Source organism: Lepidochelys olivacea, assembly GCF_965140295.1.
Source record: "Lepidochelys olivacea isolate rLepOli2 genome assembly, chromosome: 2".
Taxonomy (NCBI): Eukaryota; Metazoa; Chordata; order Testudines; family Cheloniidae; genus Lepidochelys; species Lepidochelys olivacea.
This window is the reverse complement of record NC_140412.1, coordinates 118994912-119021693: the sequence shown is the minus strand read 5'-3', so window position 1 is coordinate 119021693 and position 26782 is coordinate 118994912. Positions and strand designations below refer to the sequence as shown.

The window sequence follows — 26782 nt, the reverse complement described above, 5'->3', positions numbered from 1 at the left end:
GACACCGCTAAGCTTCTGGGGTTAGAATCTGCTTAGAATCAATCTATTGCTGGAGAGAATCACAATGATAGTCTATTGCCAGAATCAGTCAAATTCTTTGCACATTAGAAATGTATGGGCTACCGACAATAAATCTTCTCCCATATATATCCCAATACTCTCCTCAGGATGCGGGCTATGTAAACCCATTAATCTATCCAAAATTCTACCTCCAACTTCATTGAGGGGTGGGGTGTGTGGTGAAGATGATATCTTTAAAAATAAGTAACTGAATGTTCAAGATGCTTGGAGTCCAAACACACCCCTCTTTGATGCTCTGCCCCGAGCTGTCTGACTCAGCAGGTAGTTTCTACTTCAAAGTGTTCCACTACCATGGCTGCTGTTCTTTGTAAATAGTGGGAGCCTTTGAAATGGATGTGGCTCTGTGACAGTATGCCAGAAATCAGCCTTTTTAAAAAAATATCCTATGCTGAAAACATTTTTTCAGTAATTGAGTATATTTTTTCTTGCCAATCACTCTACAGACCTTGTCATAGAGCTATGTCCTTTTCAAAGGCTCCTGCTACTTGCACAGAACTTCATGAACACAGCTGCAAATCTCCACCAGAAGGAGTCATTTTTACATAGATACTGCTCTGTCCACAACCACATTAGCTGATTGAAAAGTCTGACAAGCATGACTTAACCAATTAAGGTTTTTAATATGCTACATACATGGAAAAGTTTAAATCAATATCTCCCAAAACACGTATGCATAAAACTGCAACTTAACACCTCTAAAATAATCCAAATATGCACAAAATTGTAGTGAAATTAAGATCTGTGCAAAAGGTATTTTTGTTAAATTTCAGTCGAACTTTGTCCTCAGTTTAATTTCCCCCAAAGTGCTTGGAATCTTTTGCACACTGTTTTTGGGAAACAAAGGATAATGTGATAATTCCCTTTTTTATTATGTATTTGTTCATCACAAACAGTATGCTCAGTTCTGTGCAAGACATATAAGGAGAAATCCCACTGGATTTCAATAGGGTCAGGATTTCACCCAAAATTAAGAGATTCTTTGCCCTATTGCCACATACATGGCACAAATAACAGAAGATTTAGAATCACCACATCATTATGGGAAATGCAATCATTGCCATGAATCAGAGAAATAGAATATTCATAAATTCAAAGTATCTCCATTTCTCATACATCATTGCTAATGTGAGTCACTACATAAAGATGGGATGGAACACTTCATAATACTTGGCAGCCCTAAAGGATGAGAGATTTCTGCCATTGTCTGAAGGTCTCCAGTAAAATTTATGACAGGTTTTGTCTCCTGAACATCTGGCAGAAATTCAAATTAAACCCCTCTCAGTCCCTTTGGAAACTGTAACAGTTACTGCTATTCCTCTTAAGGCATATTGAACACTTTTTAAGTTCAATACCTGCTTCTTCAAGAACAAATCTAATCTTTGCCTTTATGGATTAGAGCTATTCAATTTTGCTTAACAGAGAAGAAAGCTAGTTTAAAAATAAGAAAATGTTCTAATAAACTTTCTCTGTATAAGCTTCAAAACAGGAAGGAATACACAGATATTTAAACAATCTCTAATCAAACAGTATAACCTGGAAAGTTCTGTGATACAGGTTTTATACTGCAATATAGCAGAAACTCATAACCTGATGGAATCTTTACATCCAATACTTGGAAATCCTCACAAACTGATAAAACTGAAACCCTAGAATCTTAGCAAAGATACAAAGATGCTAGCTTTGCAGACAACATTCCCATAGGACATGAAGCATTAATAGTTTTTAAATAATTTAAGAGGATATTAATATCCCAACATGCCATCTACATAGGAATGACAGATCTGTTAAAATTAGCTGTCCTGAAAACCAAGATTATTCATGACACAATTTTATCTCTGAAAAACCAGCTTAATGCAAAAGCATACATCTTCAAAGTTGAAGTCCCAAGACTTAGTTAAATATGGATAAAAAAACAATTCAGAACTAATGCTGGAAGAATCTGAAGTGAGATGTGGGAAGAATTTGAAGTCAGATTTGAATATTCATTCTGGGCACAAACTGCTGATGTCTCTCTCTCTATATATACACACACACACACACACATACACTTCACCAGGACTTCTCTCATATGTATGTTAATATTACACAATAGTTATAACTCATTAATGTTTTCTGATAAGCCTCTGTCATTAGGGATTTCCTTAGACAAGATGTGAGGGGGGAATTGGTGAGGTCACTGAAGAGATTTGAGTCTTTGTAACCTGTATGTTTATTAATAGAATACCTTCCTTGGGACTGCTGGGAAATCTGTCAATCTAGGATGTGGAGATTGAAGCCATGATTGAAATGGTTATAGAGGAACAATCAACAGGCTGCTTGAATTGACTCCTGATTAAATTGGATGGTTATCTGAATCAGTGGCAACTGAGTAAGCAAATTTAATTTTCCAGTCTAGATATAGCTCATCCCTTCTCCAGGGATTTGAAGCTGGATGACTGCAGACAAACAATTTTGTCTTCCTTTTGTGTCCATGTGGTGGTTACTGATCCAAACAGATTTATCTGTTTGTTAAACCACACATCCATCAGCAGTGCTGCCTCCCAAAGGATTGGGCCTCTGGACAGGGCATCTGCAACAAAGTTTTACTTTCATGGAATAATGTAACTGATTCAGAAATCAAACATCTTGGGCTAGTGAAAATAGAATCCCTAGTGACAGTTCTGAAATGAAAGAACTTCTCATATTTTCCTACTATCAGTACATAAATTACCTTCACTCTGTTGTCTGGAATAAAATGTATGGTACACGTTAGCCCTGAGATGGCTACAGTATGAGGGAATTAACTGAAGCCACTCCAGACAATTGACAGGCCGTTTCTATTCTCCATTGTTTGTCTTAAACCAAAATAAGCTTTGTCTTGAAAAAGAGACACAGTCATTCAGGCAATAAGATAAATGAAAGGTGAAGTGAATATGATATTTTGAGTCCATCCCTCCAATCGTAAAAGGGCTTCTTAAAGCAAGTTTACCAGACTCCCCCGCCCTCCACAGTTTATAGATTATTTTCCCTCTTAAGGCAAGTTTACCAGACTTTCCCCCCACAAAGTTTATTGATTCCCTCTCCCCTCCCAGTGCAACAGTAAATATTGCAAGATACTATTATATAACGTTTCAACTGAATAGGCTGGCAATAAAACCACTAAGTAATTTACTATAACACAATGGCTAGGTCCCACTGAAATCCCCTATCCCACTTTAATACTTTCAGATTATTTTCTTTTCTCCATTGGATTCACTGATGGAGAACTGGATATATTTTTACTATCCCTGAACAAGAAAAGTGGAGCAGTCAAGAGAAAACGTCACAATGCACTGCCAGTGCGTCAAGTTTTGTAAGGGTGAGTGATTTGGTTGGGCCGACAGAGGGAGACAAAAAAACATTAAGTCCTGATCCCTAACTTCAGTGGGCCTACTTCACGGTAGTAAAGTTAAGCATGTGCCTTAGTGTTTGGAGGATTCGGGGGCTTAGTTTGCAAATATTTTCCAAATAAGCCAATTTAAGTTTTTTAATTTCAAAGGCCATGGTTCAGCACTGCACTTAAGCACATGAATTTTCCCACTGTGTTTAGTGTATTAAAGGTAATCAGTTGCTTACATTCTTTGCTGAATCAGGGCCATAAAGTACTAAGTTTGTTTCTTCCAAGAACAGATAATAGTTGCCAATGAGACTTTAAAAATGCAAAAGAATTAGGGTTTTTTATATTTCACTTACAAAGAGGGAGGGGATGGGTAAACTGTTCTGAATCATGCTTCAAGTGAAGTATGTAATTAAGTGTTTGCAGGATCAGGGCCTAAACAGATAAGACAAAGGAAATCTTGCTATTGCCATGTTACAGATGGAAAACTGAGGCACTGCCAGATAAATGACTTGCCCAAAGTCTGAAGCAGAGGCAGGAACTGAATCAAGATCACCTGAGACTCAGTCCAGTTCATTAATCATAAGACTCTTCTTCCTCTCAAACTCCATAGTGCAACCCTCATTGCTATTGCCTCTCCATGACATTGTTCATATAATAGACCAAAATGAGTCACCTCCAATGACAAAAATTCTCCAGCTGAAACAAAGATTTTACAAAAATAATTTGATGAAAGCGTAGGCTTTGAAAAAACATTGATCAGATCTGGTTATGCTCTTGAACGATCTATTCTTGTAAACTATCACTTTTAAAACTTTTATTTCAAAGAGTCCATTTGTAAATGTTTTGAATAGAGAACATATTAAAGGCCTGGGGGCAGATCCTCATAGCTGTAGCAGCTGTGACAATTTAAACCAGCTGAGGATATAACCCTTACACTTAAGAGTTCAAACTTCACCTGCTTTGGGAATACTAACAAACAATTTAGCCGGCCCTCAGAATTTTTAAATTCCCAAGATCTCCATAACTACCTGATTTAATGCTTAAATGGATTTTGATCCAATATTAATTCCTACTGCTTGCACAGAATTCTTATGAACGGCAATCCTCTTTGCAGATCAATTTACTACAGTCAAGGGGATACTATTAGGAGAAATATACATTATTCATTTCAATATGCATTACCCTGCATTTATCAAAATTAAAATTCAGCTGCTGTTATGCTATCCTGCGTTTGGTTAGATTTTTCTGGAGGTTTTTCCTACAATCCTCTCTATTTTTTTACTCATCTAAATAGTTTTTTGTGATCAGCAAATTTCACCGCTCCTTCATTAACAAACATAGTAAGTAACACGTAGCGCAGGGGAAGCAGAATGCTTTTGTGGAATAAGCATAAGATGAGGAGTTAGGGAGGTAGGTCCAGACACAGATCCACAAATGAGCATTTAAGTATTTATCCACAGGGGAACAGTCATTGGGCCAAACAGAGAGAAAGACTGTAGTCCTGTGGTTAAGGAACCCACTTGGAAAATGGGAAACCCAGAATCCAGTCCACCTCCTCAAACCGGTATTTCATTATTTATTCATGGTGGAACACTTCAACGGGAGATACTGAGGAAGTCTCAAATCAAACTATTCCATATCTCATTGGTTGGAGCACTCTCCTAAGAGGTAGGAGACCCCCTGGCAGAGCGGGGAGAATTGAACCTGTATCTTCAACATTCCTGGCAAGTGTTCTAGCCATTGGGCTAAAAGTTAAAGTTATAAGTATTGCCACCACTACCACCACTACCTCCTCTAGTGGCCAGATTGTGAATGAAACCCATACCAATAGGTGGCCTCTGAACACATTTACCGGATCTGGCCCAGCATGTGACTTAGGCAGAGGAGTGTCTGTTTTCCCCCCGGTTTGTGAATCGCTCTGCGGCTTAGGGGGAGATAGACACCTGGACAATTACAGTAAGGAAGCAGGGCACATGCTCATAGGCACTGGGGGAACTTTTACCCTGAAAACTTGGACGCCTATAGGGTTTGACAGGAGTTTTCTGGATTGCAGTGGAGCCCAAAAAAACCCAGAGATTTTGGCAGCAAAATCTGGGCGCCTAAGTATCTTTGTGGATCTCACCGTCTCTAAAATGGGATAATACTTTTTTGATTCACAGTGGTATTCTGAGGATTAGGTACTCTGTACAGAATTTTTAATTTATAAAGCACTATTATAAATATTAAATAGCATTATTATTATTATTATAAAATTTTTCTTAGGGTTCACCATTATCTTCCCAACCTCTATTAATTTTCCTTTACTCAGATTAGCAGATGTAGTTTTACCCACAATACAATATTGTCAACTCCAAGTGTTCAAAAATCATGAGCCAGGACCCCCAAAGATCATGAGATTGGCTTAAATCTTGAGGTTTAAAAAGTATATAATAATTTGGGGATCTTTTTATTTGCCTTTTGTTATTTGAATCTTTAAAGATAATGGTTTAGAACTTTTCTCCATAACCATGATATCTAGAAATGTACTTTTGTTTAAAAATGAAAGCTGAGAGTCTTACGTTATCACATGACTCCAGAAGCTGGAATTTTAAGAAAAAAACATCAAATACTGTGAGAGTTGGCAACATTGCAATATGATTTTCTCCTTTATCCTGTGTTTTCCCCAGAAAAAGTCTCCCTTTCTTGGGAGACCTTGTCAAAAGCTGTTTGAAAATTCAAACACATGGAGCCAGTATTTTATTTACGCGTCTCTTTCAGAGAACTCTAACATATTAAACCAGCACAAAGTTAGCCTTACAGAAGCTATGTTGATCTGACCTTACTGAATATATGTATAGTATCCAAGAGTTATGATATTTCATACCTCATTATTTAGCCACATTTTATTCACTCCTTGTTACTTTGGTTTTGCTCTTCAGCATACACACTAGCACTGCCTCTAATATAGTGTTTCTGAATAGCCTTCAGATAGAGTCTATGGATTAGGCCCCAATCCTGCAAGCATTTACATATGTGCTTAACTTTATGCACAAGAGTTATTCCATTGACTTAAAAGGGACTTCTTAAGTGTGTAAAGTTAAGCATGTCTCAAAGTGTTTTCAGGATCAGGGTATAAAGGTGTGTCTTAATTATAGACATTTTCAATGGTGTAACTACACTGTAGTTGCACAGGTAGTACACTGGTAAAAATCCTTCGGGTAACTAAATTGCATTGGTGCAGACTGGTATTTGCACCAATATGACTTAAACTAGCCATTTCAGGTATTTTAGTTTGCCCTTCAGACTATTTGTAAGTTTATCAGCGTTTCAGAAGAAAAGATTCCACTCTTATGTGTTACGGTGTTGTCCATTGCTGACTCCCATTCTAATCCATGATAGTCAAACAATGTATCCTGAGCAACAGTGACCATCTGTTTTCCTAGTTATTCTCTGAACCAGTTCCTGTATATCACACAAGACTAGGCTGAGAATTAGTTTCTTTCTTGCATGCTCCAGAACTAGTTACTGGTAAAAGCTGATTACAATGACAGAAGTTACAAAAGGAATCAGGTTACTGGGAAATTTTAAATAACTTATCTTAACATTAGTGGTTCTAATCTTCAATAGCACAAGCTTGCACCCTTATTCTTGTGGAAATATCTGTTCAAATGAATGAACTATCTAGCCATGCTAGATGACTGCTCCTAAGAGAGTTAATATTTCATTGGCATCCATTTATCTTTAACACCAGATGAGATGAATGGGAGCAGTTTGCCCCTCTCTGGGAGATGGGATGCCCACACAGTAGAACTGTATCTCATTGGGACTATTTAGAAAAGCTGGACGTGCACAAGTCCATGGGGCCAGATGCGTTGCATCCGAGAGTGCTAAAGGAGTTGGCGGATGTGATTGCAGAGCCATTGGCCATTATCTTTGAAAACTCATGGCGATCAGGGGAAGTCCCGGACGACTGGAAAAAGGCTAATGTAGTGCCCATCTTTAAAAAAGGGAAGGAGGAGGATCCTGGGAACTACAGGCCAGTCAGCCTCACCTCAGTCCCTGGAAAAATCATGGAGCAGGTCCTCAAGGAATCAATTCTGAAGCACTTAGAGGAGAGGAAAGTGATCAGGAACAGTCCGCATGGATTCACCAAGGGCAAGTCATGCCTGACTAATCTAATTGCCTTCTATGATGAGATAACTGGCTCTGTGCATGAAGGGAAAGCAGTGGACGTGTTGTTCCTTGACTTTAGCAAAGCTTTTGACACTGTCTCCCACAGTATTCTTGCCAGCAAGTTAAAGAAGTATGGACTGGATAAATGGACTATAAGGTGGATAGAAAGCTGGCTAGATTGTCGGGCTCAACGGGTAGTGATCAATGGCTCCATGTCTAGTTGGCAGCCGGTATCAAGTGGAGTGCCCCAAGGATCGGTCCTGGGGCCGGTTTTGTTCAATATCTTCATAAATGATCTGGAGGATGGTGTGGATTGCACCCTCAGCAAGTTTGCAGATGACACGAAACTGGGAGGAGAGGTAGATACGCTGGAGGGTAGGGATAGGATACAGAGGGACCTAGACAAATTGGAGGATTGGGCCAAAAGAAATCTGATGAGGTTCAACAAGGACAAGTGCAGAGTCCTGCACTTAAGAAGGAAGAATCCAATGCACCGATACAGACTAGAGACTGAATGGTTCGGCAGCAGTTCTGCAGAAAAGGACCTAGGGGTTACAGTGGATGAGAAGCTGGATATGAGTCAACAGTGTGCCCTTGTTGCCAAGAAGGCCAATGGGTGTATACCATTGTAGGGGCAGCAGATCGAGGGACGTGATCGAGGGACGTGATCGTTCCCCTCTATTCGACACTGGTGAGGCTTCATCTGGAGTACTGTGTCCAGTTTTGGGCCCCACACTACAAGAAGGATGTGGAAAAATTGGAAAGAGTCCAGCAGAGGGCAACAAAAATGATTAGGGGACTGGAACACATGAGTTATGAGGAGAGGCTGAGGGAACTGGGGATGTTTAGCCTACGGAAGAGAAGAATGAGGGAGGATTTGATAGCTGCTTTCAACTACCTGAAATGCGTTACCTAGGGAGGTGGTGGAATCTCCTTCCTTAAAAGTTTTTAAGGTCAGGCTTGACAAAGCCCTGGCTGGGATGATTTAATTGGGGATCGGTCCTGCTTTGAGCAGGGGGTTGGACTAGATGATCTCCTGAGGTCCCTTCCAACCCTAATATTCTATGATTCAGTTCACCTTTGGAAGGTTATTTTTGCAACTGAAATGAAATTTAATTAAAAATACATCTTAATTTCTTCAGAAAATTACCTTGATGACAGAAATCCATTGCGAAAACCTAAATCTCCAGAAAGCGATGTTCCTTGCATGTGGATTTCTAGTTTCTCTGTCCTGAAAAAGGTGGAGTGAAGGAGAGGAATTGTACTTTCACCAACAGAACTATCTAAAGACGACAGCTGTAATGTGTACTATGTACCTGTTTAATTTTGGAAAACTTCTCAGACATGCAAGGGCATTGACTCCAAAAATCCTAATCAAGTCCTCATTATGGTGCTGTCATTTAACATGCAACATTCAGCTAAAAATGGCCTATAGGGTACTGCACTGTTTTTGCTGAAATCAAACTTTTTTCTGTGTGTGTTTTTTTTTTTTTTACATTATAAACTTAGAAAACACTATTACTAGATTTTCAAAAGGGGCCTGTGCATCTTCACGAGTCTGAGGGGAAAAAAAAAGTAATGTGTGGCTTAAAAATCATAAGACGTTAAAAGAATAATACATTTGGGATTCTTTTTATTTTGATTGTTTGGGTTTTTGAGACTTCAGGGTTCTTGTTTTCAAGTTTCTCTCTTTAATTATGAGAGGAGAGGTTCTCATATAATCACAGGCCTATAAAAGAAAAACAACAAATATGAGACCTGTGATACAATGGTAAAAGTTGACAGCACGCGAATCACCTGCTACTCACACAGACTTCAACTGGACCTGCAAGGGCGCAGCACTTTTGAAAATCAGGCCCAAGAGATCTCCAGCTGGGCACCCAAAATCAAAGGCCACTTTTGAAAAATTTTGGCACAAGCATTAGTGGAGAACTGGCAGGATTCTGACAGTGTTCCACAGAAGTGAAATCTGTGGAACAGAAGTTAAGTTCCACAGCTTAACAGAAGTGGGAAATCTGTTTAAAATGTTTTGATTCTGTTTCTATTTTATTCAAATGGCCTGATGACAAAAAAGTTTTTTTTAAAGATTCAACACTGTCTTCAATTAAGACCAGCAGAAAGATCCGAATTAACATCCCCAGTGAGTTCTCTGCAAAGCCAGGAAGACTAGATGTATCCATCCTGATATTTCTACATTAAAAAAATCTGAAGTAAAAACTTTAAAAAGCAGTAACAGCAAACCCCTCCCCCCAGGCCTTTGTGTATCACACAAGCAAAAAAGGGACACCTTTAAATCTCTTTTTGCCAAGACACCTTTAATGTCTTTGCCAAGTACCTGCTGCATTTATTGAGGTCAATCACCTATGCAGAGAGCCTGTTGCACAACCAGGGCTTAAATTACTTTTGCCTTCTCTATGGTAGCATCATAGATTCCCTGAAGTATCAAATCTGGCAGTTAGAATGTGAGACTAACTATGGGGTAGCTTGGACCACTGTGCTCTGGTTTTATACAGGCAATGGCCTAGGCCAGTGGCTCTTAACCTTTCCAGATTTCTGTACCCCTTTCAGGAGTCTGATTTGTCTTACATACCCCCAAGTTTCACCTCACTTAAAAACTACTTGCTTACAAACTCAGACATAAAAATATAGAAGTGTCACAGCACTCTATTACTGAAAAAGTGCTTACTTTCTCATTTTTACCATATAATTATAAAATAAATCAATTAGAATATAAATATTGTACTCACATTTCAGTGTATAGTATATAGAGCAGTATAAACAAGCCATTGTTTGTGTGAAGTTTTAGTTTGCAGTGACTTCGCTAGGGCTTTTAATGTAGCCCGTTGTAAAACTAGCCAAATATCCAGATAAGACCGGCTACCCCCAGGGCTACACAAACCCCTGGCCTAAGGCACTGCAATGAAAAGGAGAATAGCATTGCCGCTACAGGGGGTGAAAGGCACTGCTGGTTGACCCTGGCAGCTCTAGAGGGGCTCGTGCTTGGGGGCAGTAAGCAAACCACACGACATCTCAGGGCCCTGCAGGGAAAATGCGGTGGCAGCCGCTTCCCGCTAGGACTCTCCTCTCTCTCTCGCTCGCTCTGCTGCCACTTTTGGACTCCTCCTGTAGCTGCTGCCCTGGAGACGAACGGCAGGGCCCTCCACTGGCTCGGAAGCCGCGGATGGGCGGGCAAGCGCCTCCCGCCGAGGGGGGCGTGGTCGGCCAAACACTCAACGCATGGAAACTTCTCCGAGCCCGTCCGCGGCGCGGGGTCCGCTCTGCTCCTTCGCCCCCTGGCTCTGGCAGGGCTGGGGACGTGGCTGGCAGCCCGCCACTTGATTTCTCCCGAGCGTCCGCCCCGAGCCCACAGGGGACAGGGGCGCGCCCCCCACCATGACTCCGCCGCAAGGCAAAGGGGATAAAGTGACCCCACCGCCTTAGCCAGAGCAAGCCCCGGCCGGGAGAGGGGGGGGTCGGGCGCCCTCCTGCGCCAGCAGCGCCTCCCGGGGAGGAGGAGGAGGGGGGGCGACATGCCATGGAAGGCCGGGACTCCGGACTGCTGGGCTTGGAGCAAATGCTAGCGCCTTTCGGGAGCCGCCAGCAAGAGGGGACGGCGCGGCTGCTCCCGCGGGACCCCTGGCGAGGCAGCTCCGCAGAGCAAGAGCAAGAAGGGGCGGCGGCGGCTGCGCTGCCTCTGCAGGAGCCTTGGGGCGAGCCGGAGCGGGCCGGAGCCTCTCCCCCGCCGGGGGATGGAGAGCTGCTGCTGGGGCTGCGCCGCCGCGGCGGGCGGTCCCTGTCGCTGCCCGCTAGCCCGAGCCTGGCGGCCGCCCGGCTCTTCCAGCCGCCGGAGGAGGGCAGCGGGGGCTGCTGCACCAAGTGCAAGAAGCGGGTGCAGTTCGCGGACTCGCTGGGGCTGAACCTGGCCAGCGTGAAGCACTTCAGCGCGGCGGAAGACCCGCAGGTGCCGCCCGCCGTGCTCTCCCGCCTGCGGCGCCTGCCCCTGGAGGGATTCAGCGCCGCGCTCGGCCTGGGCTGCGGGGGCCGCCCGCCGCCTCCCCTGCAGCTGGTGCCCGACTTCCAGCCCGCCGGGGAGCTGGCGGCGGCCGAGCGGCTGCGGCGGGAGCGGGTGTGCCTGGAGCGCCTGGGCCGCCCCGCGGGGGACCTGGACGTGCGGGGCACCGTGCGGGTGCTGAGCTGCCCGGGCCCCAAGGAGGTGACGGTGCGCTACACCTTCAACGAGTGGCTCTCCTTCCTGGACGCCGCGGCCCTGCCCCTGCCCAGCCCCGAAGGGAGCGACCCCCCTACCGAGCGCTTCCACTTCAGCCTGTGCACCCCGCCCGGCCTGCAGGAGGGCTCCGCCGTGCACTTCGCCGTCTGCTACCGCAGCCAGCAGGGCGAGTACTGGGACAACAACGGGGGCAGCAACTACACCCTGCGCTGCTGCCGCCCCGCCCCCGGGGGGCTCCCCGCAGCGCCCAGCACAGACCCCGGCCACGGCGACCCCACCGGGCCCCTCTATTGAGCGCCGCCCGGGCCAGCCGTGAACCACACCAGCACTACCCAGCCTGGGGCAGCCCCTGCCTTCAGCTTAGCCTGGGAGCAGACCAGCATTACTCAGCTTGGGGGCAAAAGCAGCGCCCTACTCTGAGCTTAGCTTGGGGGCAAACAAGCCGCCAGTCAGCCAGCGCCTTCCAGGGAGCCTGGGGCCGGCCGGCCACCCATTGTGCCGAGCCTAAGATGAGTGGGGTGGGGTAACAAGCAGCCGGCTATGAATGTCCTGCCCTTGAACCCAGAAGGCAAACACGCTGTGCCAAGCCAAGCCTTAGCTGTCAGATACCACTGCAGTGTCCCATCCCCTGTACTCGCACCCTGGAACAACCCTGCACCATTTTCCTGGGGAGACCTTGCTGCATAGTCACTGGTTTCTGAGCCTCCCATTGGAATGTGGCTTATTTTGGGACCTCCTACCGTCAGCCTTAAAGTTGTAGAAAAAGCTAGGTCTGACCTGTTAGTTCCGGTATTGTTAGTTCACCATTTTTGTAAAGGAAATGAACTCTCAAGAGCTGCAAGAAATCAGCACAGTTGCCTCACATAGCCTTTTCTCTTTAAAGTTGTTTAAAGAGAACTGGAAACAAGATTTTTGTGATTTATTTAAAAAAAAAATTCTCTAACTTGATGGTGGTGCCTTATGTGAAGTTTCCTATTTAATACACTGAATTTAAGGAGAGAACTTTAAATCCAGTGTTGTGACTGTGCTATGTTATGCATTAGGTCTTTGGACTGACAGATAATGCACGCACTTTCCCTTTTATGGGTATGTAGGCATTTCCTAGAAACAGAGACAGATGTAGGCAAAAACTGACTTATTATTATGAGTTGCAGAAATCCAGCTCTTTTTTGAGAGGGAGAACTGGGCGAGGGTCAGTCGCCAACCCCCATAATTCTTAAGTTTTGATTCTACGAACACATGGGTTCAAAAAAGAATTGGATAAGTTCATGGACAATAGGTCCATCAATGGCCATTCCACACTGTGGCTGTCCCTAGCCTCTGATTGTCAGAAGCTGGGAGTGGATGACAGGATGGATCACTTGATGATTGCCTATTCAGTTCATCCCCTCCGACACACATGGCATTGGCCGCTGTCGAAAGACAGGAGGATACTGGGTTAGATGGACTATTGGTCTGACCCAGTATGGCTGTTCTTATGCTTAACTTTACTCATGGGATTAGTCAGTGAGGCTACTCAAGCACTTAAAGTCAAGCACATATGTCTTTGCCAGAGCGTGGAGGAATTTAAAGGCTTAAGTTCAGTCAGTACTCTTCACACATTCAAACAAGGGGCCTAATTCTTTCACCCCCTTCCAAAAGCAACATAATAAGACAGCAGTCTTCCACTTTATTTTTAATTTAATGGAGTCCATAATATAATTTTCATGAGTGTGAGCACTTTCTGGTTTACTTGAGTGTCCCATCTTTGCTGTAGTTTTGGAGGCCCTGAATGATGGAAAATATCCTTCTTTCCTTGTAAGTTAGTGCTCTTTAACATTGTTCAATGGCTAATGCACTTCCCACCTACCACAGCCTTTTTTTTATAAAGTTCATGTGTAACTCTGGCTAATCTTTGTTAAAACAGAGTCTTGCCACACACATACACGAGTTGCTTTTTCCTCTTAATGAAAGATCTAGAAATTTTAAATAGTGATGGTTTTTCTAATGGTATGTCTACGCTACCAGTACTAGAGCAGCACAACTGCTGTTACACCTCCGTAGCACTATAGTGAAGGAAGGAGTTTCTGTTGCTGTAGTAAATCCACCACCCTCGAGAGGTGCTAGGTAGGTTGACAGAACAATTCTGCTGTCAATCTTGCTGTGCCTACAGAGTCGGTTAGGTTGACCTAACTACATCACACAGATGTGAAATTTTCAATAGTATGATGGATTTTTGTACAATTTGGCATGGGTAAATATTTGTTAGAGATCACTACCTGAGGAATGATTTTATGAAGTAGAGTCAGGTCTTAGTTTTCCATGGTCCTCACTAATGAGTGAAAATAAATGGTTTCCTTCAACCCTCTTCATGCTATATTTATAACCACATTTCTGTAGGTGTTTATAGTACCTTATTTTGTTTAGTATGAAAGCATGTGTTCTAAGTGTCATTTGTCAGTACACATTTGTAAGAGACCCCATTCACTAACATCTAAGCAGTGTAACAAGATAAGTAGCATGGAAAAGTACAACTTTTTACATTTAGATGACTGATATAAGTTGTTTAAGTGCATGGAGCTGTAATTTATAGAACTAGATGCTCCAAGGCTTGTCTACATTATAGAAAGCTAATTTAATGGAATACTCAATTACAATGTGATCGTGCCCTCTAAAGGTTAAAACACAGTTTGATTTTGCATTGTAGACAGGGTCAGACTTTGTTAGTGAATCACACTATAACCTTGGACTTTGCAGGTCTGTAAGCAGCATTCAGGGTGATGGCTAAAACATGGTTTAATCCTGTCTGAGCCACAGGACTAAATCATGGTTCACCTATGTTAGGGCACTACAATATTGTAAGCACCTGCCATGACACATTAGATTTTCAGTGTGTATGAGGCCTTTTTAGCATAACGAAAACACAATTCCATTGAAAATTGATTACTTGAACGTTTCATTACTCAACTTGACCTATATTATTGTGATACAGTACTGTGTTTGAGGTTGTACACAGTAAGTTGTATAAATATAAACTGAAAAAGAAATCCCAGTAGTAATTCTACAAGTTATGTATTACCCGCCCCCCCCCCCCAATATGCACAGAGTCCATATATTTTAAAAAGGAAAACAGTGAAATGGTTTACTGTCCCCGATACATTACATTTTTATAAAAATATGTAGTATAAACAGGATACTACATGGGAAAATGTGAGCTGATTTAGTTTGTTAAGATGGCAAAGACATAAAACATTAGATTGTTAGTACTTGAAATGTATGCTATTACAGCTGAGGTATGATGTTAAAAGTATTGAGCCCAATTCTTTGCTGAATTACAGCATAAAAAAATAAAAATATATATATTTTTTAAACTATTAAAGGTCAAATCTAGCCTATGCTGAGGGAGGGAGGGTGGGAGAGAGCAGAGATGGTAGCTGGTATGTCAGAGAATCCTGCTGTCAGGGCAAGATTATTCACAACAGGCCAGAATGTTCTCTGGTATGCAACAGACTCTGACAAAGATTTTCAGAGTTGGTCTCCAAAATGTCAGAACTTTCCAGAACACTAACTTAACATCCCATACCTTATACTTATTCAAATAGGAAAAGATAGGTATTCTTGATCTGTTCTTCCCTGGTTTTGCTGGCATCCCAGATACAGATTGGGAACTGTCTCAACTCCCAAGTAAAGCAGTAGGGTGCTGAATGAGTTATAGATATTTAATAAGCATTTTAAAAGTATGAATAAAAATCACTTACCCTCTAAATTAATGATGTTTTATATCGATGGTATATGTGATATTATGAGCTCACCAGTTGTCCAGTCAGCCATATAGCCTTTCAGGAAAAACAGGGTAGACTGTGTAACTGTTTAAAACAAAAAGCGAAGAACTTTTTTGTCTTCCTCTAAACGTCATAAAGAACCAACTCAAGAAAGCTAACTTTTACCTTTGCTGGTCACCTTTAGAGTAAAAATCCCCCCCTCTCCTCCCAGCCAAGTAGTCTAAAACTTCAAGACGTGACAAGCACTGTTCTCCATGACTAAAATACTAAATATTTAAAAGTACTTTTTAAATTACAGCTAGCATATCTGTACCTACCTACAATCTTGCTACCACTACTACTTTAAAAAAAAATCCTTCTCCTGCTTTGACAATAGACAAGACACTTTTTTCAATAATAAAGCAAAAATGCTTTTTTTGAAAGTAAAAATAGGATGGGGACTGTCTCTCTCTAATGAGTCACACATGCTCAATTTTCAGCAAGACAGTATGTTGCACAACTTTCAGCTGTAGATTTCAAAGCACTTTTCAAAGACTGCATCAGCATGAGTCTCTGCATTCTCACAGATGAGGTAACTGAGGCCTACAGAGATATAGTGACTTGCCAAAGATTGCCCAAGAAGTCAGTGTCAAAAACAGAGTTAGACTCTGAGTCTGAGTGCTAGAACCTATGCATAATCCCTGGACGTTACTGCTACTGGTATATGTAATAAGTTCAGACTGGATAGGTATATTTAGTAAAAATCAAATATTTCTAACACCATAAACTCTGATGGTGAGACTAAGCAAAATGGTAATTGGGCTTAAATGTCAATATGTCAATGTCAACACACTGTATCACCATAAGATATCTGTTGCAGTATGTGAAGATTTTCTAAAAAACTAATTGAAAACATGAACTCTTAGAGGTTGTAAGAATGTTTGGAAAAACTCCAGTTCTGTGAATCTACAGTACTGTATGTGCAGATTTCTATGGTCCCTGTGGATTAGACAAGGTTTTCGAGGATTAAAGGAAGAAATATAACCAAAGGCTTTTATAGACATTTGTAAAACAACAAATAGTGATCTGGGTGTTTTTTTTTTTTTAAAGGTCAGATTAAATTGCGTGGGCATGAAGGAAACCAAACTTAATGCACGTTAAATTTGGTTTAAGCAATTTGATTTTTGCAGCATATAGGAAACATTTATTGTTCGTTATTTGTATATTTAAATACACTCAGTAGGAAACTTCTAATAGTTATACATGATCAAGAGGGTATACATGATTAAGATGGGTTGATAGAAGGGTAGGAATTTCAGAAAGATATTATGAAGTTAAACATAGTTTAGTGCTGTCAAGGTCTGCATGTAACTTACACCTGCTACCTTTAAAGTATCAATTTTGAAAGGCCTGGGCTTTCAATCTGAACTCTAAAGGCTGGATTCTGCTCTTGTTTACATTAGTGGGACCTGGAGCTGGACCAGTGTATTGAATGAAGGTAGTGGAGATGATCTGGACCAGAATTCTTAGTTAAAATCTGATTACCTGTTTGGTCTACTTGAAAATTGCTACCCAATGCAGGTCTATGGTAATACGAAATTGTCATGAAAATTCACCTGTCCAAGTACAAAATGTATTTGCCTGCCCTTTAGCACGATAATGAAAGACCTTTAATACTTGTCTGTTTATAAAAAAAAAAAAAAAAAAAAAGCTTGTTCTTAGCGAGCAGAATTTCCAAAGGCTGGTATAAATATTTTATGTACTTTTTTTCAAAAGAAATTCCTCACAGGTCTTCATAGTTCTCTTATTCTGGATGTAGAACAGTAATCATTTGAATGCATAATTTAACCCCCAAATTCTCCCTCAGAATACTGCAGTACTTAGGAGGTTTAAAAATAGCATAGATAAGTAGAATAGGAAGATGCATTTCCTCTAAAATATTAATATTTCATCAACCTATGGAATCTACTAGATATTTCAAAAGCACCTACCACTGTGGTATCTAAGCACTCCAAATCTTTTCTTTAGATTAGTGGAATATGTTCATTTTAAGGAGAAAGTGGATTTATTTCCCCTTTTCCCCTCAGATTGAATAACTATGGCCCACATTTCCCCCTCCCTTTAAAAAAAATTTTTTTTTATATGTAGAAGAAAAAAGCAACATGTTCTAAGTGGGTGAAAGAATTCTTTTCTTCCACTGCAATGGCCAGTGGGGTAGCTGCCCTAAATTAATGGCTCTCCCAAGATCTATGGAGATTCAGCTGCCCTGCTAGCCATCTGTTCCAGGCAGCATGGTTCCTCCCTCCTCTCTTCCTTCCCTGTGACTGCACAGTAGTACCCCCTAGGTGGATCTCACAAGTGCTAATGCTGCTTCCTGTAGCATTAATATGCACTCTAAGAGTGAAATTCTGCACCATTTCAGTCAATTTTGGGCATTTTGCCACTGACTTAAATGAGGCCAGGATTTCACCCTAGATATCTATTGAGTGAGCAGGGGAACTTTCTGAGGTTAGCCATTCCCTCTCAATTCTGTCCTACATACATGTGGAGAAATGGAGGTCCTTGCCAGAAGTTAGTGGAGGTGCTTCTGCAAAGTGTTAAGGAGGTGTGGGCGTGTGGCGGGAAGCATGCTGTGGAGCTGGTGCTTCCAGCCTTCCACAAAAACATACTGTCCTGTGTGTCTTACATGTTAGGAGGCACAAGTAATGCTGTTAATGACATGCATTAGGCTAGAAATAGTTGGTACAGTTTTGCTAGAGCAGTGTCAGTTTAACATCTCTATGTTGATGGCTTGTTTAAACAAGAACAGTGTATGTGATCAGCAAGTAAAAACATTTGTATGTAACCTCAGGTCTGCTTCACCTTACCGTGGCCATACCGCTAGTATTTCCAGGCCTTTTAAAATTGATCCTCTAAATGTAGTAATGGTTGGTTTCAGAGTAGCAGCTGTGTTAGTCTGTATTCGCAAAAAGAAAAGGAGGACTTGTGGCACCTTAGAGACTAACCAATTTATTTGAGCATGAGCTTTCGTGAGCTACAGCTTACTTAAGCTTATGCTCAAATAAATTGGTTAGTCTCTAAGGTGCCACTAGTACTCCTTTTCTTTTTAAATGAAGCAAGATTGTCTAATCAGATGTCAACAGGGTTTTAGAACTGCCTGTCCTTGAGACCAGTGCTTCTCAAGCTATCTGATGTGGGGGACAGGCAATTGTTTTTCCTAATGTGCGCGCAGACCGGCAGCCAATGGCTCGCGGACCACCACTTTGAGTAGCACTGCTTTAGACAGTTATCATGTTAGGGAAGTTCAGAGATTGCCTTCTGCTCTCTTTCAGAATATTGTTTGCATTTTTCTATTAAAAGCTCTTATTTGACCTTTGATATATGTAAAGAGCCAAATTTTGGAGCATGATAACTGAGCCACATCATTTCCAAATCAATAAAGTCAAAGGTTGCTGAGATCAGGGAAAGCTGAAGGTAAACGTGTGAAGCAAATGATCTTTCAGTGTAATACTACAAAAATTAGTATCTTACTAGGTAATTTTAAGAATTATCACAGAATTAGTAAGAGTTCTTAACATTTTCCTCTGCTGTAAATCAGAAACAAATATCCCTTTTAGAATAGGGGGACATTAAATTAAATCACTGGGATTCCTTTTACTGACAATGTTCATATTTATATTGTTTACATTGCTCAGACAAAAATCCAGTAAACAATTTCATGGATAACTAGTGAAAATAGAATATATAAAAAGGGTATTTTTAAATGAGCAGTGTAATTTATACTAGGTTTTCCTTCCATATTCCATCATTTTAAAGAGCCAAGTGAAGTACAGTAGCACATTTTCATTCCATAGTTGATAGGATTACTTTCATACAGTATTTGACAATAGTTTTTATATACAGAGAATATGTTATCTCAACAAATGCAATACTAATCATCATGCATTAACAGAGAATATTAATGGGTCTCTTGTTCCAGTCATGTGTAACAGATTTGCACATGCTACTATCATTCATATTAATAGAAGATACACATACTGTGCATCAGTAGGGAAACAGACATTCCTGTTGTCGACACCCGCTCCAAGGAGCATCCTTAAGTGCACTAATTGTGTTGCAATTTACAAGTAATCATTGTACTAGATTATTTCATTTTCTAACTTTGCACCTTATTAAATAAAGTATTTTTATATCTTTTATATAACTGAAGTTGGTTAGTGCTTAAGGATTGAACAGTCTCCTTAGGTAAGCTTAGAAACTAAGCAATGTAGTCATGCTGTATAAGAAGCCCAGGGATAACTTCTTGAAGTCTTATGTAACTGATTCCTCAAATGAGAAAATAAAATGAGCCTTCTCAACCTACTTTGTATTACACGTTTCTATGCACACAGGCCTCCGCTCTGTTAATGTTGTTTTCAATTGGCATATCATATGTACAATATGCATCCTTAAAACTACAAGTGCCCTTTGCAGGCTTAGGAAAATCTGACTGGTAATAAGAGACATAAGGTATATCTATATTGCGGCTGGCCCGTGTCAGCTGACTTGGGCTCACAGGGTTTGGGGTAAGGTGCTGTTTAATTGCGGTGTAGAAGTTTGGGCTGCAGCCCGAGATATGGGACCCTCCCACCTCACAGGGTCCTGGAGCCCGGGCTCCAGTAAGCCAGAATGTCTACAATGCAATTAAAAAGACCCTTACCACGAGTTCTGTGACTCCAATTTGGCTGGCATGGGCCATCTGTGGATTTTAATTGCAGTGTAAACATACACTTGGAAGGGTTGAAGTAACATTATAAATGTATCTGTACTGTGTCTCGCAGAAGACACTTGTATAATTTTTATTAGCAAATGCAAATTGCTAGACCTGCCATTATTTTCTTCTGTAAAATTTATTTGAAGAAAACATAAAATTAACATCTTAATGCTATTAAATGCTTTAGTGGCACGTAAATCTTTTCCCTGCTTGTCCTTTTACCATCAATGCTAATGTTCTAATTAGCTTGGTTAGGTGTATTTTAGGATTTTAAAGTGTTAGTGCCTTGTTTTTAAACTGCAGTCCATGGCATTCTGCCTAGTTAAAAAAAATCTATTAATGCTGTAGCAAAGTGATCTATTTGCTGTATTTATGTACCTAACAAATGGAGAAATACTACAGTATCTGCTTTCCATGTGAAAAGCAGTGTTAAGGCAGTTTTGTAGTCTTAAATACAGTAGTGGCACTTTATTTTGCATACTCTTTCCATACTTAATAGAATGCTATATTATTAAAAGTCAGGTAATTCTACAAATAATTCTACAATATTTATAAATGAATAAGTTTTGGGAATTAGTACTTCTGAATTAATCACTTACATATGTTCATTGCTTAGTTCTGTCATTTCAGTTTGATACTCTCTCTTTAGTTTACAAAAGAAAAAGAAAGTATGCCCCTTTGCCTCCACAAATGCAGCTTCTTTAAAAGTTACAGGCATTGTCCTAGTTTAAAGTTCTGACTACTTCATGTAAAGCTCTTGATGTACATTGTGCTGAAGCTTTAAACTGAGTAATTTTTCTGTACATTCTAGTGGAAAACGTAAGTAGTGAACTCAGAGCACTGAACCGAATAAAACTTGATTTTTAAAAAAGATTAAATTCTTGTTTAGCACACTGTCTTAACAGGTGTAATTTACTTTTCAAATTAAAAAAAAAAACATTTCAGGAATTTTCTCTCTTGCAGAGCTCAGGAACATTGCAAGAAAGAGGAATCTTAAGGTGAAGCTACTGAGTTGGTGGCTTAGGAGAATCTCTTAAGAAACCCCACCTCTTTCAATATGCTACTCAATGTGGGCATTGAATGAGGCCCCTAGATAATTACAGAAAGCTTTAGAAATGTCTGTTTGCTATTGCCTATATTTATTCAGTTTAACAAATAGCTGTTTTTAAAAATTACTTTTTTGTGGCATTACTGTAAGTAAGTGTAGATGAATAGAATGCAGTAAGCAACCTCCTTGGGAGTTTCACTGGATCCAGTACTGAATGGGCATAAAGACTGAACTGCCTTCAGCCTCTGGAGATAGTCCCTGCAGAGCAGGCATGAGACACTGAGCCAGCGTGTAGAGACTTGCACGCTCAACAGAAATGAGAAAATATTTGTATGCATTCTGAATTAAATATACCAACCTCACCATTCACACTCAATTATCTAACTTTGCAAGTATCTGTAATAAGGGTAATATACAAAATTTTTGTACAGGAAAATATGCTTTGTTCCTTTTGCCAGTTGCAGTTTAGTATATTAAAATAAGGAACAGTGATGAAATTTTATTTTAAAAGTTCTGAAGTCTCAGTAACATGAGGCTAAAATTCTATTACTGAGCTATTCACTGAGAAGTGAGATAAGACTGGTAAGCTTCCAGGAAAGTTTGAGTTGCACATTAACAAAATAAAAATTAGTGAGGTTTGTCTGACAATTATGAAATTTACAGAGAATGCTCTTTAAATGAAAACACACAATCTAACCTTTGATATTTGTAAGTGTTGAAGTCCAGGATATAACAAAATATCTTGTTTTACTTAAAGGCCTCCATTAAATTTCACATGGCTTTAATGAATAAATTATTTAACAAGAACTTACCCACACCAAGTCCATACAAATTCAGCTATTTAGTTTATTCACTGTAGGCTGCATATTTCCATATGAACTGGGGCTCAATGTAAAAAGTAATTTTAAACAATTGTATCATTGGTTGAAATATAATTGGTATCCTTTATGAGCCAGGTAAGTTGCAAGATCACTGGGAGAAGAAAATATCTGATTACAAGTATTCGGTTCATGGAATTTTATTGTCAAATAAGGCCAAGAAACAGTCTCATTACACATGAAATACTAGCAAGGGGGATATTAGGAATACATTACACGCTATTGTAGGCTTAGCAGTACATTTTAGTGCATGAACCATGAGAAGAGAAATTCTAGACTGTTTTGGTGCCAAAAACTGAGCATCTCAAAAGCTTTATCTTTTACTATACCGATAAGTTTTTCAAACTCAGGCAGGGTGCATACACACTATATTGGATATGCTATCAATGTGCAGCACTACAGAATGCTGACGATGGTCCAACGGTGCTAGATGATCAGATTATCTCTGTGTTTTCTGGACTCTCAATAACAAGTTTCTGGGTTGAATAGAGTTGACCAATGGTAACCTGAAATAAAACAAAAAATATTTCAGAAAAGACAGGCTTAGAGGGCCAATGGGAAGTAAAGGGAAGAAAAAATGCACAGCTGAGAACAAAAGTGAAAGTGGACAGTCTGTATTCTTTTTGCAACGTTGTTAGTCAGCATCAACCCAGCCAGCAAAAAAAAATAATGCATAAAACAGCCACATACTTAAATTCTCAACCCAGTACTGACAATGTAAGGAAAAAGATATGCATACACATTTGTTAGGTTAATATATATGCAATTAATAACTACAGAGAAAGGAAATGCAAAATATATTTAGACAAATAGAAAGGAACTTTATAAGAATTTTTTTGGGTGGAGACTAATGCACAGAAGTTGTTCGTTTACCTCTTTGGGATTCACAAATTAATTTGCCTTAAAAGTAGTTGAGGGGGATAGGGTCCCCTACACAATTTGTACATCAGTAACATATAATGGATAGAAATAGCTTCTTGTTCATAACATACTATTCATACCCAGGATCTCTGTGCTTTATAGTTAAATAGTAAAGCATTACAGACAATGAAAAATTGATTTTCTAGGGGAGAGGGTGGGTAACTTGGTCTATCTGCCACTCACCCATAGCTCTCACAACACCCCTCTTCTGCAACATAGCATCCGTCGTCCTCCTCCTTCTCTTTGACCCATCCTTGTTATCATCCCTCTAGTATTCCCACCAGCTCTACCTCCTCCTTCCTGATTGCTCCCTATTCCCAGTGACCCCATCCAAGCCCATCCCCTGATCTCCCTCGCACCCACTCTCATCTCCTTCTTACTGTTCTCCATACTCTCCCCCTCTCCTCTAGCTTTCCCCTCACAATTTCCCCTCACAGTTTAATTTCTCTCATCTGAAAAAAACACCCCTTGACCCCATTTGCTTCTCTAACTACAACCCCATCTCCCTTTCATCTCTAAGCTCACAGAATGTGCTGTTTACAATCACTGCTTGGAGTAGTTCTCCTCTAATTCCATCCTAGACTCCAATCCATCCTCCATCCGTTGCACTCCACTGAAATCACTTTAGCCAAAGTCGCCAATGACCTCTTCCTAGCCAGATCTCAGAACCAGTTCTCCATCCTCATCCTCCTTAACTTGTCCGCCACCTCTGACAGAGTCATCCATGGTCATCATCTTGAAATCTTGTCCTCCCTTGGTTTCTGTGATTTTGTTCTCTCCTAGTTCTCCTACCTCTCTAATCACACGTTCTGTGTGTCCCGTGGAGGACTGTCCATCCTCCAACTTTCTGTGTGATTCTGCAGGGCTCTGTCCTGGGTTCCCTTCTCTTCTCCCTCTACCATCTTATCTCTTGGTAATCTTATCCATAAATACAAATTCAGCTATTTTCTATATATTGACAACTCACAGATCTTACTCCCTCTTGTCCTGTCCAAAATAAAATCTTGGCCTATTCCTCTGACATCTCCATATGGATGTCTAGTGGTCAGCTCAAGCTCCACAGGTTAGGGTTAGGGTTACAGCACTACCATCTTGCCTATCACTCAGGCCAATAACCTGGGTGTCATCTTTGACTAGGACCTCCCTCTGGGTCCTCACTTCCAGATTATGTCTAAATCTTGTTGATTCTGTCGGCGGTCACCTCTCTAAAATACTGCCTTCCCTATCCAAATGACAAACGCAGCCTTGCCCTGCTCATATCCATTAAAAAAATTAATGTCATGATCATTTCCCTAGCCTGTCGCTTTGCCTCCTTTGCATTGCTCCACTGACCCCCCTTCTCTATTGCATCAAACATAAGCCACTTTCAAGGCCCTTCATGGCCTATCCCCACTCCTACCTCTCATCCACTATTGAGAGGTCAACTCTCACCTGTGACTGGCCCACAGTACCAGCCTCCATCACCCACTTGTTAAATTCTTGAACAAGCAGCTCTGCTTTCTGCCATGCTGTCCCTCATGTTTGGAAGGAGCCCCCCCTCTCGCAAAGATCAGCAAAGCTAACATTATCCTCCTTCAAACCCTGGGTTGCCATGATGCCTACAAAAAAACATGACAATGGTTAGGCTATTGGTATACTGAGACCACTGCCTGTCAATATTGTTTGATTGTTTACTTGTACTCTCCAGTATGTCTGCATCCATATGTTGTCTTGTCTCATTCTTAGACTGTAAGCTCCCTGGGGGCAGGGTCTGTGTTTGTACAGCACCTAGCACAGTGGGTTCATGGTCCACGAATAGGACTCCTAGCCACTATGGTAATCCAAATAATGATTTTTCTCCCCATTGTCTTATGTGTTAATTACCTTTGAGCTTGCTTTATAAACTCTGCGTAAACTCCCAGTGAATCACTGCCACCTGTGGGGCAGAGGGTAGCAACCAACTGGCATACAGACCAGTTAAGGGGTAGAGGAAGAGGAAGTTTAGGCTAAAGAAAGCATCAGAGGCCAAGATTCTTTTTAAAAGGAGTTTAAAATTTGGCTTCTAAATCCATAGTCAGCCAACTAAATAAGTGTCCTGGTTTTCACAAGGCAGGACACCCATTAGCTCCCATTGAACTATTAACGTAGGAAAAAAACAAAAAAACTCAGCTTGCGGTTACTGAAGTAGGATGAAAAAGATGGCATAATTTATATAAAATATTTACATCTATCTAGACGGTATTACGTAGAATCTGATATATTACAAAGTATCATTGACTGCATTACTTGTGACAGTGCGTCAATGCAGCAGGAATCTAGAGAGCAATATAAAAGTCAAAGTTCAATGTTTCAAACCTGTATTAGCTTACTTAAAAAAGAAAAAGCTAGCAGTTATTAAGTTATATTTTGCTATCCACTCCCCACACTGTCACAGATGCATCTTTGCATAAATGTTGCCCTTCTAAGAAATGAACAGTCCCCTTTTGATAAATAGCCTGGTCTGAAACTTGTAAAGCACTGGATTTTAGACTGACTATTCACTGAAGGGAAGATTAATATGTCGTTCTTAAAGGAACAGCAGCGTTTCTTGCCAGCAAACGTTCCACTCCCTTAGCATACAGAATTAAGTCAACAAAAGCCCATGAACAACACTGATTAATAGGGAGTAGATGTGGTATATAGAGTATATGAAAAAAGAAGCTGTATACACAACTTAGGAAAAACCATATTATTTCACAAAAAGAAAAAAACAGTATATACCCCCAACAAAAAGTAACTTATATCAGGCAGACCACGCAACATGTGGGTTATGTGGCAGGCTGCAGAGTCATAATTATTGCTATATTATAAACCCTGCCATGACATTTAATTAAATTAATATAGTTGAACATTTTAGGCCAAAATGTTCATACCTGAGGGGTCTAAAATTAGGCTCTGAAATCTATATTTAGGCTCTCAACTAAGTGCCCTGCTTTTTGGCAGCTCCTGCTGATTTACAATGTGCTTATCACCATGAAATTAAATAACTAACAAGCTTTAAAAAATGTTTTGCAACTTTAACATATCTGTCCGGGAAGAAGGGAGCATCCTTTCTACAGGAACTCAATGTTGTTCATAGGCAGCCATCCTGCACAACAGGCAGTCCAACAAAGTTGGCCCAATGAAAGAGATTATCTCACCCACCTTGTCACCTTGGGAATTTTAAAGTTCTAGGACAGTATAAAGAATCTGTTTTCTTACTTACGTCACTTTTGGGGAATGGAGATTTCATCCTGCCATGAAGAAAAGCAAGGGGGATGAATTCCCAACTGATCTGTGCTGCAGTTTCAGCTTTGGAGGCCTCCTTGGTTGATACAACCCCCCCCTCTCCCCCCCCACTATTTCAGCCTTCCCACCACTTTGCTGAATCAGGTTTGCAAGAGGCAGCACTTCCTGCTATGTCAGTGACTTCTACCAGATGGTTCAATTCAGCTTTGTAAGAGATGTTTGGTTTTAAAGTAGCAGGCTGGGGAGCTTTAAATATTAACATTTGTGTTTGTATCACTTGGGGGTGGGGGAAGGGGAAGAGAGGATGGGCAGTTACATCCCAGCCAAATCTACGGTAGATGTTTTTGAGGTTAGTTAAATAAACCGGAGAAGAATTT

The 26782-nt window shown here is 40.8% G+C and overlaps 3 protein-coding genes across 4 annotated transcripts in view; 1 reads left to right on the top strand and 2 right to left on the bottom strand.

The window, feature by feature from the left end:
- RPP40 (ribonuclease P/MRP subunit p40) overlaps positions 1 to 11969 on the bottom strand; it is a 47371-nt gene extending 35402 nt beyond the window's left edge. Inside the window, exons 1-2 of the mRNA XM_084618408.1 lie at positions 11897 to 11969; positions 8742 to 8822 (exon numbers count right to left, since the gene is read on the bottom strand). Coding sequence (XP_084474534.1) covers positions 8742 to 8760 — 19 coding nt within the window. The 5' untranslated portion in view covers positions 8761 to 8822; positions 11897 to 11969. The remainder of the gene's footprint in view (positions 1 to 8741; positions 8823 to 11896) is intronic.
- Positions 10340 to 14161, top strand: PPP1R3G (protein phosphatase 1 regulatory subunit 3G). The gene has a single exon (XM_084618409.1). The coding sequence runs from the start codon at positions 11127 to 11129 to the stop codon at positions 12111 to 12113; it is 987 nt and encodes a 328-aa protein (XP_084474535.1). The 5' UTR covers positions 10340 to 11126; the 3' UTR covers positions 12114 to 14161.
- Positions 14162 to 22362: 8201 nt separating this feature from the next.
- LYRM4 (LYR motif containing 4) overlaps positions 22363 to 26782 on the bottom strand; it is a 146571-nt gene continuing 142151 nt past the window's right edge. For both annotated transcript variants that reach the window (XR_014710127.1, XM_084618412.1), the window contains one exon: positions 22363 to 22744. Coding sequence is in view for 1 of the 2 variants with exons in the window: in XM_084618412.1 (XP_084474538.1) it covers positions 22673 to 22744 (72 nt within the window). In the remaining variant the exon portion in view is untranslated. The remainder of the gene's footprint in view (positions 22745 to 26782) is intronic.